The sequence below is a fragment of the Clinocottus analis genome, unplaced genomic scaffold (genome assembly GCF_023055335.1).
Source record: "Clinocottus analis isolate CAN_PGR_092001 unplaced genomic scaffold, fCliAna1.0.p SCAF_2, whole genome shotgun sequence".
Lineage (NCBI taxonomy): Eukaryota > Metazoa > Chordata > Actinopteri > Perciformes > Cottidae > Clinocottus > Clinocottus analis.
The window spans coordinates 10,817,335-10,832,063 of NW_027175931.1; the positions used below are offsets into that span (position 1 = coordinate 10,817,335).

Consider the following 14,729-nt stretch of genomic DNA (forward strand, 5'->3'; position numbering starts at 1 on the left):
GTTAAAAATAGCTGTGATGAGAAAACAATGAAAAATCCATATCTAATAGTTGGTGTAACCTTTGATTTTACTTTATTCTTATCTTGTATTTTACTCCACCAGCGAGGTGTACAGTATTTTTGAGATAATACATTGTGTTGATGTGTAGAATTTGGTCAAGAAACTTTACACATACTACATATACTCAAGTAGTTCTGCTACTTTAGTCTTCGTCTTCACAACTTTTCTGAGGAAATTATTGTACTTTTTATTCCACTACATATATATTTCATACTTGTTAGGTAACAGATTCAGATAATTTAGACAAAGCATCATCAACAAATATGATAGATTAATATAGATTAAGCTACACAGCAGTATATACATTAGAATCTCCATCGTTATCAGCTACAACATTAAAGTGATATACATTATTATGATCCATTAATACAATATGCATTATTCAGAAATGAGCCATTATGTACTACATTAACTTTCAGTACATTATGGAAGTTTTGACGTTCATACTTTGTAGACTTTCTTTCTTTGCTTCAGTAACACTTTGAATACAGGACTTCGTAACAGAGTAATTGTACACAGGGATACTGCTACTTTTACTGAATACAAATACTTCTTCCACCACTCACCACACAGGTGTTTCCCTGCTTCGTGGTGATTTTCCACTACAAGCCACTGGGAGTCCGCTTGGTCGCTCAGGTGAAGCCACATCCCTCTGCAGGCAGGAGTCATGTGCAAGTGACACTTCACCGCATCCAGACTGACTGAGCAGCAGAAGGAGCATGGACAGGCAACTCCTTCCGTGTGTGTGTGTTGAAACCGACACATTTATTACTCCTGAGGTGTGTTTGCGTTAACAGTCGGTTATGGATCGACTGGGTGAATGGAGCTTCAAGCCCAGGAAAATGGACCTGGAGGAGGATTTCTACTTCGACTACGGAGCGGAGGAAATGACAGATTATCAAGACCCCAGTGAACTTGTGACTGCTCTGAAACAAAAGGAGGAAGAGGTTATTTTGGCGGCCCAGCTGGGAAACGCATTGCTCCTGGAAAACCGTCAGTTGAAAGAGCAGAGCGACAAACTTCATGAAGACTACGCAGGCAGGCTGGAGGTAAAATTAATCCGCTTTTTATTGAAAGTGAAACGAAAACAATGAAAGATTTATGGTGAAATGTGTGTTTTAAAAAAAAGATTTGACAACGTGGTTTCTGCTAATATTTGAAGTGAGTGAAATGTTTCCTGATGAAAAAGCAAGTCAATAACAACGCGTCCACATTGTTTTAAAATCATTCACTATTAAGCAACTTATGAACTTATGAATCCGGTATGGACATAATGTGGGTTAAGACCGTATATCATATGACTGTTTTTATTCACATACATACGATGTGAAATACACCCAGTGGTTTCTTTTATTGTTAAATGTTAAATTGTCAACTTTAAACACTCAATTTATTTATAGAGAACATCATTTGATCAAATAATAGAGAATATACTTTGGTGGGTTAGACCTGATAGTAACCGTACTGTAATCTACAGCAGATTGTAGGATATCCATAGGGAATATATCCATTAAATGTAGCTGTCATGTAAACAAATAGTTTCTTTACTCAACTTTACTTTGATCAGGTCAGTGCCTCTGTTCTCTCATTGTTCTCTCGCTCTCTTTTGTTTTCTTCCACTGACTACAAAAAGTATTTCTAGCCTAGAGAAATGTCTTTAGAAATGTGTGTCAGGCAAGTTATCTTCACAGTTTATGGAATAAATTGTGAACCTGCTGCAAAAGAATCAAATGTATATGACACAAACTCCTCATGAAACATCAGCCGTTAACTTAATACAAGGAGCAAACTGCAGTTAAGGGTTCAGCTGGGAGCCTCAGAGTTGATTCTCCAAACGTAATGAAAGTCTTCAGGACAACAAATCTAACAGCAATGAAGTGAGAGACAGCAGAGGAAATGAAGTTGTCTACAATTGTATTTGTCATGAAGCTGCGCACCATCACACACCTGGGTTGTTATGACAATAATGGCCTTGTTGCATTTCTCAGGGTGAATGCTGATGATTCAGATGTTCAATCTTATCAGGTGTGGTTACAACTTCAATCAGCACTTTGCAAAGTGCAATGAAGATGTGGCAAAGAAGTACAGTATATGCTTTGAAACTGATCTGCTGGGGGGATAGCTTGATAAATAGCTATACTATACATGTATGAACGAACTATAAGGCTGCCTCTACCGACTATTTTCATACATGATAATCTGCAGATTTCTATTAAATCTATCAAATTTAAAAAGTAGTGATGCATTCTCAAATTCCTTTACCTTTTCTACATAAGACAAAAAAAGATGTCTCAAGATTCTTGTCAATTATCAATATTGTTGACTTATTTTATAACCGACTGATCGATCAATTGACTTACAAGGTGCATTCCTGATGTAATATATAAAAACTGATGTCTTTCATTCAGATTCCAGCTGTTACACATTTTCTATGATCCTTCACATCTCTGAATGAGCCATTTCATCACTCAAGTCCAATTTCAAAAGACCACATCATTGTAACATCCTGTTGCTGATACGGATAATTTCAATATGTTGAGCATAAACAGCCTGCATTGAATCAACTGTAATCATGGCTTAATGTTAATCTCTCCACCTGTGTGCAGGAGCTGGAGCAAGGTAGGCATGGTCTGCGGCTGAAGCTGGAGGGCTGCCAGTCCCAGTGGGAGAGCCAGGTGTTGGACCTGGAGCGGGATGTGAGGGAGCTGAGCGCCCAGGTGGAGCGGCTCACCCGGGCCCTGAGCGAGGCCGAGAGGGACAAGGGTCGAGCCCAGCTTGAGGACGAAGAGCTCACACAGAGACTCAGGGAGCAACTCAACACTGTGAGTCCCACACATGGAGAGAAAGCAGTGTGTATTTAATGTTATTCTGTCTGAACTAGAGACAACAGAGCTATAGACCTTGGTTTAAAGAACCTCCCTGGCTGCGACAGGAGACTGAGCCTCTGTGAAACAGAAACATGAGCTGTGGATCCAAAGCTGGTGGCCCTCTGAGTCAAACGAGATAAGACGAGCCGTCACCCAATCCTCACACTGAAACTATATGTTCTCTGCCAAGTACTCGGGTATCAGTCTGACTCTGCAATCTGCTGTAGAGCAAGGCCAAACTCCCAGGCTGACTAACACAGGTGTTGATAAAAAGAAAAATTTTCATCTGAGCAGCAGAGACGGAAGGAGAAGCTAAGCTCTTGGCTATAGGCAAATAATCTATGCTATTGTGATGCAGAATGGAAACGATATGTAAACAAGAAGGGAAGTGAACGTTTGTGCCATGATTTGATTTTTAGATCCTTGGCGGAAGGGAGGAAGAACAGTGGAAAAGATTTGGAGGCATGTTTGTTTATTTGTTTGAGGAAACATGCTTTTCCTCTGGCTTTGCAGCTTATCTTTGTTTTTATAAAATTGTAATCTTTTGAGTTTGTAACTGTTGGTTGAACTAAATAAGAAAATTATTATCAGCTGTATGTGTTCAAAAGTTTACAATCGGCAACGTTCGATCTTGAGCGCACACTGGCAGGAGAATCAAACCTCTTATCAGTGGACATAGAGGAGCTGATTGGCTCTGGACACCCTTGAGTATTTTTCCAGACTGAGGAACTAGGAAAGGTTTTTATTAAACATAACAGGTGACGTGTTGCGTCACACATGGTTGATTACTTTGTCAAGCAGTTCCTTGTGCCGTTTCAAAATGAGCAACACACGAGGACACAAGTTAAAATTGAATCCGAACAATATTGTTCAGCCCTCCCATGAGTCAAGGTCCACAGAATAAGGAACTATGAATGTCTCCCGCCTGCCTGTGGCTGAAGCACTCACTGAGGAAAACAGACTCCACAGAAGTTCAGGAAAAAGTCAATTTAGATTAAAGAAAAAACTGCTATCTGTGTGTACACTGTTTGGGAAGAGGGAAGTGGAGAAAATGTTTTATTTGGCAGTAGACATGGTTCACTCACTGGACTCTGTTTGGTTGTAAAAATCCAGAAGAGAGAGCGAATGTGTTGAAGAAGAAGCTCCATGTCTGACACGTCTTTACCAGACGTAGTGAAGGGGGCTGTTGTCTCTGCTGTGGTAAGTTGTGTCTGTATTTCTGTGATTGTGTGTGTTTGTTCAGACGCTCCCACATTTACGACTGGAACAGGGGATTTAGATATGTGTCCTTAATCTGTTGATTATTTACTTAATACATTGATTGATCGTTTTTTTCCGGCTAACGGTACAAAGCTGAAATATATTTATTATGCTATGATTGAACACTAGAAACCACAAGCTGAGGTTTCAGAGAACTTAAAAACTCTATATCCTAATTGAGAACGTGTAACTAAAGCATGACAGGAATCTGGAGGAGGGCGTCCGTGTGTTGCACAACAGAAACCTGAGCAAGAAAGAATTCTTTGTTTACCAGCAAAGCAGAGCTCCGATGTGAGAGTAAAGCTTTGCTGTGACTCTTCATCCTTTAGCATTTGAGGAAGCGGCTGCAACAATGTTGGCGTGTGCCTGTTTGTCACATGATTCAGTGCTGACTGTTTAGTCGGTAGCTGAGGAAAGTAGAAGTTAACAAATCAGGGAATGTTGGGTGAGACTTTTTTTGATCATGATTATTTGCTGACCAAATTATTTATTCATATATTTTGTCTAGGTAACGGATGAAAAACCTGTTTCCTTTTCATCTCCTACTTTCCACCCAATGGTGCATGATTCCCTTCCCTGGCCGTTGATCACCGTGTATTATTGGACGACTGTGACGAATCTCTTGCTGTGAAATTTCCAATATCATAAAAGGAGATGCCTGAATTGAGGCGAGCTCTCATGACCTCTGCTCCTTCTACCAGCGTCACACAGCTCATGGACAAAAAGGGGGAGACAATATACACTGGGGAGAGATATAAATCTTTAATTTGCTCCTCTGATGTCGCCCCCTGTATCCCATCATCCCAGGGGAAAGCCCTGTTTTCTGTGTGTTCCCTGAGGGGCTCGGCTGTAACTGTTGTCCGCTGTTGGATACCTCAGTGTTTGTATCAGTGGGAGCTTGGGGGGGGGCCATGTGAGGGGATACATCTTTGTGTCTCTACCAAATGGAGCGTCCTCCTTCCACTTCTGTTTTGGTGATTCTCGGTGGGTCGATGCCCCTTTTGTGGAGAAGGGGCCCGTGTTGACGAGACGAGGCAGCGTAATGACGACTCACAGATACAAACGTTCATCTTTAAGGTCCCCCCCCTCCTCATAGTGTCTGCATGCCATGTTTTGTTTGTGTCCATTAGTGCCGGCTTTATTATTGTCTTACACACACACACACACACACACACACACACACACACACACACACACACACACACACACACACACACACTAATTTTAGACTCACGCCTGCCTCACTTCCTCTGTACACTCTTACAAACACGTACACACAAGCTGTCCCCCTCCGTTCACCCTCATGATGTCCAAGTTCAGCCTCCGCCACATTGTTGTCTAATGTAGCGTGATGATGTCACAGACACAACCAAGATGCCCACTGCTCCATCTGCTGCAGAGGCCGGCCTTTCATCTTGTATTATGTAGCGGTGATGAGACCTGACAGGCACCCACCAAACTGCTGAGTAAGGGGAACTGAGGATCTCAGACCAGGATAGAGGGTGGGAACGGGGGGACTAAGAGAGCGGTGTGTCAGTGTTTCATCTTTTCTCTCTAACACAAGACATTGAAACATGTCTTGTGTTTGAGAGATATGGGTATCTTCTGGGCCTTTTCGCCTTTATTGGAAAGTTTGACAACTAGGAGGACTGGAAACTAACATGTAGGTATTTCCATCCTCATAAAACATTTTTTTTCTTTGATAGCTGGTCCGGTGCCTTATTCAATCCGCAATCGGTTGATGAGCGTGAAACTGGCAGAATTGTGCATCATGTTCCTGCGCTTTGCATTTGTATGTGATCCTCCACAGGATACACAGTCAATATATACATGTGACCCCTTTATTGCAGCTTATAGTCCTACTGTGTGAACGTGAGTTATGAGCTGTTCAACAAACCATATTTTAACCCCTCAAATATTTTCTGATGGATTTTTAGACCTTCCTAGCAAAAATTGTAAAAGACATTGGAAAAAATAATCAGTTTTGTCTTTTTTACTCCTTTTTAACTGTGATCTATTCTATTTTTGGACTTTACTTGAGATCACTGGCTTCCCAAACTAGGAATATTGTGCCATGATTTCTTCTGGAGGCAATACAAAAAACATTCATAATGTTCCTTGTGCTGCATTGCCCCCAGCAAAAAACATACAAAACATATGTTCAATTTTACCTAATCCCCACCTTACAGTCAGGTATCATATCGTGCTTCTACTTATCTGGGGGCAGATTACAGGATTTATTCTTGCTATGTATATTTCTCCATTATAAGATTCAAGAATGTGGCCTCAATTCTCTTAAAGTTCATCCCTTGGTTATCTGCCAAGTTTCAAGTTGGCAGATACAAATGTATGATTCCCCTTTTCTGTGTTTTCTGTTTGAGTAAACAAAATGTACAAAGAAGGCAGTCCAGCAAATTCAAAAGCCACCTTTTCTCTAACTCCATTTGTGAATCTCATCATGTTTTCTCTGTGGTGTGTTTTTGATTGTGTAGGCGATGGAGGTGGAGAGAGCCATGACCAGTGAGCTGCAGGCTCTGAAACAGGAGCTCCAACAAAAAGGAAGCCACATCAGGCCGCAGGACGAGGAGCTGGTCAGTGCCATGAGGGAGCAGGTAGCTACCGTCCCATTTACTGTATATGTACCCCTAAATGCTGCAACCAAAGCTAATCCTAAATGGGAAAAGGATGTAAAATGTTTCTAGACTTTAGAGCATTATGTGCTCACACAGACAGGATGACCAGAACACGCAGGACCAGCGTGTCTGTTTTTATAGATTTCCTGTCAAAAGTGTTGATTGTGTTGTCAGCTGTTGCATGTTGATGTATTTAGTGTCGCCTAGAGAGGAATTACATGTGTGATATCCACAACATAAAGAACATAATGCAGCACAAGACAAAAGCTCAAAGTAAAACATGAACATTTAACAGAACAAAGGACACCAGAAAAAAAATACAACCTAATGGGACAGAACTGAGGCATTTCATTGTTACTTCCTGTCTTGGTTATACATATGATTCTTTTTTTTTTTTTAAATGACCAAACTTAAAAAAAATGTTCTTGATAATTATTTGTGCTTTCGATTATAGATTCGAAAAGAAGCAATATCATCATTCATTCTCAAGCTTTTTTGTGGGAACCATCCTTCAAAAGCCGATTTTAAGTCTGAATTCTTGTGTGGATATACCGTGTGGTGGAAGAAGCCAGCTGTCTCCTGATAAACGAGAAACAAAGGAACATTCCCACAACAAGCAATGCTTTGTTTTTCCAGGAAAAAAAAAAATTCCAAATATTCTGGGAACCTCTCCAAACACATATATCAACATTGGTTGATTTGAATTTGTGCGATGCAAAGGCATAGTTGGAGTTAGTTTTTCTTTCTGAGAAGAAAGAAAAAAAAAAATCCCATTTTATGATGTGTGTTTGTGTGTGTTTTCAGGTGCTGCGTCTCAGCCAGAAGGAGCAGGTGCTGGAGCAGCGTTTGGAGAGTGTGTATCAAGAAAACACTGAGCTGAGGGCAAGTTTGGCCTCTTTACACACACGCCTGGCTCTGCGTGACCAACTCGACCAGCAGCACAGCCAACAGGTATACAAAACGGCTCAGTGCGGTTGGTTTATGAATGAAAGGGCCTTCAATCACAAAGGGATTTTCTGCTCCCAGCCCAGCGGCCTGGGTTTCGGTGGGATTGTGGAGAGCATTGCGAAACAATCGCCTCATCCACGTCATTGTATCTGCCACTCGCAAATCAGGATTCCTTTCGAGTTCATTAAGTTGGGCTGCAGGCTGGAATCTGGCACGTCAGGATTTCTCTCTCAATGAACATTAGTAGAAAAAGGTTTCACCACAGCGTTTTCAAAAAGCACATATGTCTTTGAGGAAAAGTATGTTTGCGTTATCATGTTAAGTTCAATGTTCATCATCAATATAATGTGAAGATTCATAATCTTATCTTCATCTTTATCACGTGCTGTAGTTGTTGCTTTCTTCCGATGCATGATAGTGCCTGCAGGTTTTGTCTCCATATGTCTGTGTTCACTCGCCTCCTCGTGTTTTCAGCTAGCTGGGGTGTTGCAGGAGGTGGAGGAGGCACGGGGTCGCTCACAGCACCTGCAGGCCCAGGTGGAGGAGCTTCAGGAGGAGGTGGCCCTGCAGGAAGGCAGGAGCCGCGGAGACGCCTCACTGCTGTCCGAGTTGGAGAGCAGCCTGGAGGCAGCGGGTCTCGGAGTCAGCAGAGAAGAGGTACAAAAGCAGATTCCTCTTCAGCACCCACAGTGATTTAAACCCTCAAGCCAAAACAGTAGAACGATTTGGCTGTTAGGACATTTAAAAATAAAATTAAAAAAATTAACAGATCCTCTTCATAAGATGTACCTTTTTTATAATCAACATATTCAACGAAAGGACCAACAATTGTTCCTCCTAACAGATTTGCTTTTGTAGTCAAAGTCTGCTATCTGATTCTTCTGTCATATTGAGCTCCATTGTCCAAAAACTATTAAAAACACATCACTAATCCACACTGTTGTGTTGGGTGACGTTTTCCTTCTGTCGTTGTCCCAGAACTACTCAGCACAGCACCAAATGTGTATTTTATGTCACTGAAAGTAGTTCCCATCAAATACTTTACACACTTTATAACTTTCACAAGCACTAACAGATGTGTTGTGATACATGTTGTGTGTTCTAAGATGAGGGAGAAAGAAAAGATGAATGGAATTGCAGTACTGAGCTTGTGAATCCCAAATCATTATCATCATAATCATAATCAGCAGAGTTATGATACAAAACAAAAGTAAATATATGCCCAGAAGTAAGAAATACTCACACCAGAGTAGTTTAGCTACTACAACTTTAGCTAGTTTATACTTTATCTCCATTCTGTGGTCGGCAAGTGTTAGTTGTGGACTCGTTGTACTGCCAACATTGAATCACGTGTTTTGAGGGGAAATTGTTTTCCTCTGTTGACTGGAAACAAGAATATTAAAAAATGTGTTTTTACTGAAATACTTGTCCAGTGAGATAACAGAAGTGTCAGCAAAAAAAAAAACATGATCTAAAAGTTCAGTTTTCAGAATCCTATACACATGTTGTTGCAGTGAGAAGAACATGCTGAATAACCTCTCTGGACTGTGAGGACGGATAGTGTAGAAGGAGGGGTGAAGGTTCTTATTTCCCCTCTGTGTGTGTCTTCTGTTATTGTCTGGTTCCAGCAGGAAAATGTGATGTATAACTGCACTCATGAGTCATTCACTACGTTTCCTGCTTGTCAATATCGCAATGTTGAAGTTTTCAGCCTCATCATTGTTGAGTTATCATGAGATCATCATCATCATCATCATCATCATCATCATCATCATCATCATCATCATCATCATATGTGTATATATATATATATATTCATTCATTATATGACTCAAGGAAGTTAAATATTGTGATGAGGTAACGCTTGCACCTCCCAGTGTGTAAATAATTGATCTCACTCAAGAAGCGTCACGTGTGTCAAGAAGCGTCACGCTGAATGAAAAAAGGGAGCGAGGAATGCCATGTATGTTGTCAGCCATGGCTTACTTTTCATTTCAAGATGTTAGCTCTTTTATTATATTCCAGATACACAGTAGCAGCCTCTTATGACATGTGAAAATAAGTCGACACTTCAAACTAACCAGCTTTAGCCATTGTACAGACAGTTAATCGTTAGGTTGACGCTTTACAGTCATAATGAACACAAATCAACATGCCTACTCTCCTGTTCCACTCAGATTACACAAGAAATGGGGTCCATCCTTCAGTTGATGCTCCCACTGACCCAGAAACTGAACAGCTCGAGGAGGACAGAGGTTGTGGATCATCAGGAAGACCTGCAGACAATGCTGCATCAGCTGAAGGGAGTGGCCCAAACCCTGGCACTGACATCCAGCCCTCAGGTGAGCCACAGAATGAGCGAGTGGAGCAGGAGAGGAAATGCAAAACAAAAGGCTGACCTTGTTCTTTGAAATCAAAACAGGACAGGATTATTACAAGGTGGCTTTTATGTCTTCTGTGTTTTTTAATAATCAACACATATGTAGAGTATGTGTGCAAAACTCCCAGCTCTAAAGTCTGTGTGACATTTGAAAGTGCAATAACTTCCACACTTTATTAGAGGTCATATGTAGACATACCCTCCTTGTACACAACTTCCATCACTAATTCATGGTTGGCTTCTCTACCCCCCTGGTGGCTTTTAGAAGCAGTGTCTTCACACTGAACCATGTTGAGGAAGTATGTGTCTTTGTTCATGCATTGGATGCCAATGAATTGTTGCAATTGAAAGCTAAAATCATTCTTTGCCACAAGCAGGCATGTACAATTGACCAGTTACGTCTCATGGCAATCTACAACAGGTGTTTACCGGTGTAACAAAATATTCCTGCCCACCCCCATTCTTCCGTCGAAGCACCTTGCATATGGGCGAACACAACAGAAGCTCCTTTTTGGTGTAAATCTTTGTGAAATGCACACCTGATCTCTTTGTTAATGCCTCTCTCCCAGGAGCTGAATCAAGCTTTTGTCGACAGGACGGGCAATCAGTGTGGGAATCCGAGCGCAGCACAGGAGCTGAAAGATCAGGTAACGCAGCGATGAACGAACATGTCTGTCAGGCAGGAGCAGCGCACATAGCGGCCCATTATTTTAGAATTTGGTTGTGTCATTGCAGATCTTGCTGCTGTCACCATTGTAGACTGATTCAGTGACCTTTTTAGAGCTTTTTTTTTTTTTTTACTGAAGTTCTATTTTCAAGTTTGATTCTTTACCTCCTCAAAATGTCTGCTTTTTACTAGCTTTAACTGGATTAAATAATATAGTGTGTGACTTGAAGAGGTTTATTTACTCATTGCTTTCATTTTTCTTTATTATTATTATTAGCCCTAAATCGTGTGTGTGTGGGGGAGGGAGAGGGGGGTGAGGGCGGGGGGGTGGGGTCAGGTATAACACCTAAATCTCAAGTTACAGCAAAGTGTCAAACTGTTTGTAAGCTCCATAGAAATGAAAAGATTAAAAGTTATAAAGGCAGGTGTAACATTTGAGTGCAACAAACCATCCTTTATTGTATTAAATGCATATAAAGAGATGATATATGCAGTAAGTTTCACACAATGGTCTAAACACAGTTGATGTCTTTCTGCTCTAGAACGTCCAGCTGCAGCAGGAAAACACTGAGCTGAAACAGAAGCTGCAGAACGTGCAGGAACAGGCTGAAGTTGTCCAACGGGCCATCAGAGACCGAGATGAAGCCATAGCCAAGTGAGAAGCTTGTTTTTTTTCCTCAGTATTCTCCCTTGAAAGCATTTGTTTGTTTTACAAGAAGAGCTGCTATGATACAATAATTCTGCACATTTTGGCTGATTTACATGTGTTGAAGTAGAAAAAAACAGTGACACTACTCCCCTTAGTCTGTATCTGTATTCGCCATCACTATTACATTCTGAAATTCTGCAGTGAACACCAAAAAAATTAGGTATTGGGTTTGAGGGCCCTCCACATAATTTGTAAAAAGTAAAAATAAGAAATCTTAAAACTAAGCAATATCATTTGTGGACTATTAATATTACTATTGATGACATTCCAAAACCTTTAACACTAAACTTTGCTGTAGTTGTTGGAAATTGTCGCCCAGTAAAATGATATTCTCTTAAAACCTGTCTGGCAGCCATAGTTATGAGTTTAAATGTGTTCTTGTATATGACTGTGATTTGACTGAAGAGGTTTTATCCTTTCCTGGTAGGAAAAACCTGATGGAGGCTGAGTTGATAAGAAGTAAAAATGACATGATGTCTCTCAACAACCAGTTATTAGAAGCCATCCAGCGTAAACTGGAGCTGTCACAGGAACTGGAGGCCTGGCAGGTGAGATCCCTTTTCTCTCTCCATAGCACGGTTTGCCCATCTCATTCAGTCTACTGTATCCTAAAGCACCTCGAACCACCTCTCATGATGTATGTGTACTAAACTGCCTTGGAATCTGCAAGCGCATATCCTGCTTAGTGAAAAACATGAATAAAAACAATAATTATCTGCATCAAACGAAAATGTTAATAAGGATAAGACAGGAGGGAGGTCTGGGACAGACGTGTGTCTCTGAGCGCTGTCAGTTTGGAAGAACATGAGCACCAGGTGTTTCTGTCAAATCCTTCTGCTGTTGAAGCACTGTGAAGAGAGGAGCCATCTGCCGCAGGTTATGATATATAGCGTTTTGTTGAAAATAATGCAGATTTGTTAGTTGAAAACAAAAGTATGTAAATATCCACAATCATCTTTTTTTTTCATACAAATATCTGGAACGAGCAGATGTGGACTGATCAGCTTCACTTCCTTATTCAAAAACTGTTAAATAGGCAGAAATACACAGGCATATTTAGAAACCACTTACAAAGCTCAGTCATCAGCTTACTCACAGGACTCTCTTCCTATAATATGGTTGTTTTAGAATTCAGTCTTGCGAATAAGTGTCTGCGCTGCAAGCCGAATCTATGCATCGTCTACAAATTTCTGTTGAATTTAATTCTCGTAGATCTGGTTCTCAAATAAATTGACTTCATGAGACAAATAAACACACAAACATAACCTCCTTCGCACCATGTATCTCATTGTTAACACATTTTGTGAAAATAACGAACCAAAAGTGTGTTATTCTCTCAGTACTCCATCTCTCTGCCTCTCAGCGTTGTTCCCATTGGAACCACTTATCGGTTCTGGTCTTCTCATGGAATTTGTTGACAAAGGAAAAGTCTGGCAATATTTTGTATATTCCTTATTAAGTCCAATCCAAATACATTGATTTATCCTTGTCAAGAGACATACATCCAATGAGCAGTGGCACAAAAAAGATTAACGGCACATTGTTAACATCCAAGTAGTGTTTGAATCTGACAGTCATATAACTGTTGTTCATATAGTGAGTTTGAATGATATACCGCTGGTGTTGAGTCACTGCGCCTCAGATGTCCTGCTGATTTTCTCTTCCTCGCCACCTTTTCTCAGGATGATATCCAGATCATCATCAACCAGCAGCTCAGGTCCCAGCAGCAAATGGAGCATCCTCAGAAAAAGTCCACCTCCAACGGCATGTCCTTCTTCCGCAGGCCCAGCAGGACGGCCTCCACTTGGACACGACAGCCCTCCTCCTCCTCCTCTTCCTCCTCCTGGAGTTCAGACGCTAATCAGAACAAAACTCAATCCCCCTGGAGGGACTGGTTAAGACGGGGTAAAGGGGCAAACAATGGACAGTGAGTGTGATACCCACGAGTAGAGGATGTACCAGAAGGATGGGTCATAGGTCACAAGTGCAGCTTCCGGTACATCATGTGTGGTGAAAAGAAGCCATAAAGACACTTTTAATTCAGCAATGAACAACGGAGCCGCTGCGGACAAGAACTTGTCAAATTGTCACTTGATTGTACACATTTCACTGAAAGCCTGAGCCTTCCTAAAATCTAAATTTCAACAACACTAATTTTTCAAGGTATTACATTAAATGGTTTCCTTGATACTAGAAATATTGTGCCTTATTTTGTATTTCTGTGAATGTCTTTATGTATGAGACTTTATATGCTATAGGTGCAGTTCAATAGAGTATTTGTTCAGATTATTTAATGTCACCGATTAAGGAGTGAGAGAGAAGTACCGTCAGGGGAAAAAAAAAATAAACAATGCAGTTATAATCATGCTGAATTGTGACTTTGCATACCAAGTTTGATATGAGAAGTGGCATGTTTTACTGTCAGCTTTGCTTAAAAGCTAAATATGTGAACATGTTCATTGTACAAGAAACACTGTATGTCTTTGTGTACACTGAGTGTTTTTTTTTTTTTTTTACAATTTTGTTTTTGTTCTCTGAATGATGACTTGGTGTGGTATGAATCTGTGTAAAGCAGACACATGTATGTTTTGTGACTCAGTGTTAAATATTAAAAGCTGCTCAGTACAAACTGGGTTGTTCCCTAATTTGTCTGATTGACCACATCTGGAATCATTTCATAAACCATCACATTATCCTGATTTTGAGTGTTCAGGTTCATAATGTTGATTTGAAGAGAGGGAGAATCGGGCACCTGCCAACACAAGATGAGTGCTTGACCAGGAACAAGAGACATTTAAAGTTCAGAGCAATTCTTATTTACTCAATGTAACTTAGTTCTGGAGAAGTAGTTCTCAGTCTCTCTAGCCATGCCCTACTTTGTCTCGAGAGAATTTGATCAAGGAAACACAATAGAATAGAGAATAAAACATGTATTCAATTGAGACTTTCAATACAAAGAGTTACTTTACAATATGACAATGCAGCAAGATGATCATGCATTAAGATTGTTTGACAAATAAAAAAGAAGTTATTAATTAATATTAATTAATATATATATGTATATATATTAATAATTAGTTATTAATTAATATATATATGACATTATATACATATATATATATATATATATGCATTATTTATTTATTTTTGAAGTCTTTTTTTCAAATACATAGTCTCAAACTACAGCTTCATACACACAGGAGCG

At 40.3% G+C, this 14,729-nt stretch overlaps 1 protein-coding gene across 1 annotated transcript; it reads left to right on the forward strand.

Annotated features, from left to right (window-relative positions):
• Nucleotides 1-775: 775 nt before the first annotated feature.
• On the forward strand, nucleotides 776-14,062 carry si:ch211-235m3.5 (BICD family-like cargo adapter 1). The gene is made up of 10 exons (XM_068585808.1): nucleotides 776-1,109; nucleotides 2,667-2,882; nucleotides 6,680-6,799; nucleotides 7,625-7,771; nucleotides 8,243-8,425; nucleotides 9,946-10,110; nucleotides 10,718-10,795; nucleotides 11,358-11,470; nucleotides 11,952-12,072; nucleotides 13,207-14,062. Exons 1-10 carry the CDS (start codon nucleotides 864-866, stop codon nucleotides 13,453-13,455), a joined length of 1,638 nt encoding a protein of 545 aa, XP_068441909.1. The 5' UTR covers nucleotides 776-863; the 3' UTR covers nucleotides 13,456-14,062.
• Nucleotides 14,063-14,729: the final 667 nt, after the last annotated feature.

Bases quoted from the DNA above. Each gene is read 5' to 3' on its own strand.
- si:ch211-235m3.5 (XM_068585808.1), top strand. From the start codon at position 864: ATGGATCGACTGGGTGAATGGAGCTTCAAGCCCAGGAAAATGGACCTG. The intron at 1,110-2,666 runs GTAAAATTAATC...ACCTGTGTGCAG, and splicing joins ACTACGCAGGCAGGCTGGAG to GAGCTGGAGCAAGGTAGGCA. The intron at 10,796-11,357 runs GTAACGCAGCGA...TTTCTGCTCTAG, and splicing joins CACAGGAGCTGAAAGATCAG to AACGTCCAGCTGCAGCAGGA.